At 50.2% G+C, this 2,382-nt stretch overlaps 1 protein-coding gene across 1 annotated transcript in view; it reads right to left on the bottom strand.

Moving 5' to 3' along the window:
- Positions 1 to 2,382, bottom strand: part of LOC140331791 (uncharacterized) — a 7,999-nt gene that overhangs the window by 3,769 nt on the left and 1,848 nt on the right. The window contains exons 3-4 of the mRNA XM_072413082.1: positions 2,009 to 2,086; positions 39 to 1,569 (exon numbers count right to left, since the gene is read on the bottom strand). Of these exons, the coding sequence (XP_072269183.1) occupies positions 39 to 1,569; positions 2,009 to 2,086 (1,609 nt within the window). The remainder of the gene's footprint in view (positions 1 to 38; positions 1,570 to 2,008; positions 2,087 to 2,382) is intronic.

Genomic DNA, 2,382 nt, shown 5'->3' with positions numbered 1-2,382 from the left:
CCTCCTCTCCTTTCTTCCGATGATTATGATTGGTTGAGGTTGGTGACCCCTCCTCTCCTTTCTTCCGATGATTATGATTGGTTGAGGTTGGTGACTCCTCCCCTCCCTTGAGCCGATTATGATTGGTTGAGGTCGGTTGCTCCTCCGCTCCCTTCTTTAGCTGATTCTGATTGGTTGGTGTTCTCAGTGGCTCCTCCTCACCTTCTTGCCTTTGCTTCTTCCTAGTGGTTGGGCCATTGTTGGATGAATCCTCCAGAACAGATTTTTGTGGCTTCTTTCTTGCAGGGCTCCCGGCCACGATGGCTTTACCGGCACATCTGCTGGGCGTTGTATTCTGTGCAGGGGATGCACATTTCTGTTTCTCTCTCTGCCGGCTGCACATTTTGCAGATATGAAGGAAGGATTTCTCTATGTCGGCTTTCTGTTGATTGTTCAGCTTTGTCCAGTGGGTGATTTTACCACAATTCGAGCAATAATAAGATTTCACAAAGTTCTGCTTTTCATTAGGGGGATCTGGTGGATTGAATGGGATCTCCTGCTTTGGTTGGTGCTTTTCCTCCTTGTGATCCATTTGTGTTCCAACATCCTTATGCTCTGTGAATTGAGGAGTCTCTGCAGCGTCTCCTCCACAATGGGGTGGAGATGCTTTGGCCTCCTCGATATTTTTGTTGCATTTTATAATATTTGGACTTTTCTGCCCGTCATGCAGAGCAGCCATTGTCCTCTCCGGCTGTGTGCTGTCTGGATCCATTAACTTTTCTTCTTCATTCTTTGGCTCAGTCACATTACTAAGACTTGGAGGGCTAGAGATCTCATGAGATCCCCGCTCAGCATTTCCTGGCCCAATCATAATGGTAGTAATTGTGTCACAGAAATGCACGCGTTTCCTTTGTGGTGACTTCTTTTTATCGCACTCGGTGGCCTTCCCTTTCTTTTCCCGCTGCTTCTCCTCAGACGTCCCGGCATTTATGGGCTGTGGAGGACTTGGGGGCTCTCTATAGCTATGCACACTTCCCCCCTCACCCCTGGGGTCCATGTTGTATCTGTCAGGGGATGGGGTATCTGAGGTGCCTGTGGCTCTCTCAGCCTCTGCTATGGGCAGTTTATTCTGCCCCAGGTCTGCCGCGCCCTCACTGCCATTCACTGCATTTCCAGGCTCCTCCAAGGTGCTCAGAGTCAGATCTGGATTTCCTTCCATGTCTGTGACGAGCATCATCCGATCACCTTTACTTGTCCCGTCCCCAGTCTGAAGGCCGTGCTGCTCCAGCTCCCGTGTCTGTACAGAATTCCAGGAGTCCTTTGTCTGCCGTGCCCAGTGCCCCTCTGGCTGGTCAGTGCAGACATCGCCCCCTGCTGGAGAAGTCTCTGAGTTTCTGGCTACTATAAGCCCATTCTCTCTCTGCTCCAACCTCCTCCATGTTTGTCTTTTACTTTTCTTGTGTCTCTTTATCCACCTGAATGGGTTCACTCTGGGATATCTCCGCTGTCTCTTCAGTGGTGGCACGGACGTGGCGTTTGTCATATTGTGACCTGTGTCTTCCTGCAAGGGTTCACATTGCCAGGAATCAGCTGGAAGATAAAGAAATGATGAGCAATGGTATGACAGGTTATACACGCACAGTACATGACAACTATGGGGGAGGGTGACATTTCCCACAATTATTCATTCTGAGATCAGAGGAATGTGAATGTCTGCACATACATTTCACCATCATCTTCAGCTCCCGTATAAAATAACCCCAACATGCAACCATGGGGATAATATATTCCCGCAGCCATAGAGACTTCCCATTGGCTGGCACTGACTGTGGCTCCGTCCAATCACCTGATTCAGATGAATTATAATGAAAATCTCTCAATATGGCTGCCACCTGGAGGACAACAAACCCCAGCACAACACTGAGGATGTAATACAATCGTTCTGATGGCTCTCTATTACAGTAATGGTTGGGGCACCAATATCCCCCCCCAATACCTGGAAGATTAGGGGGCAGCAATGTATTCTCACCCTGCATAGTCCGGGCCCTGGCAGTGCTGATGAAGGGGTCACATCCCAACTCGATATTCGTTATAATGTCCGGCCGGTCTGCAGGGGAAAAAGAAAAATATACAATACAGGGAGACAAAACAATACCCAGAGATCACCCCATCCACAACAAGAGATCCAACATGAGGGGCGATCTACCCAAACGCCGATAGAGAGAGATCGAATCAGGCTGGTGGATCCGGTGATGGATCGGGGAGGTGGATGCAGTGATGGGGGACGGAGTCGGGGAGGTGAATCGGGTGATGGGGGGTGGACTCAGGGAGGTGGATCCAGTGATGGGGGGTGGATTCGGGGAGGTGGATCCAGTGATGGGGGATGGAGTCGGGGAGGTGGAT

The sequence above is a fragment of the Pyxicephalus adspersus genome, chromosome 5, assembly GCF_032062135.1.
Source record: "Pyxicephalus adspersus chromosome 5, UCB_Pads_2.0, whole genome shotgun sequence".
NCBI lineage: Eukaryota > Metazoa > Chordata > Amphibia > Anura > Pyxicephalidae > Pyxicephalus > Pyxicephalus adspersus.
This window is presented reverse-complemented; position numbering and strand designations above follow the sequence as displayed.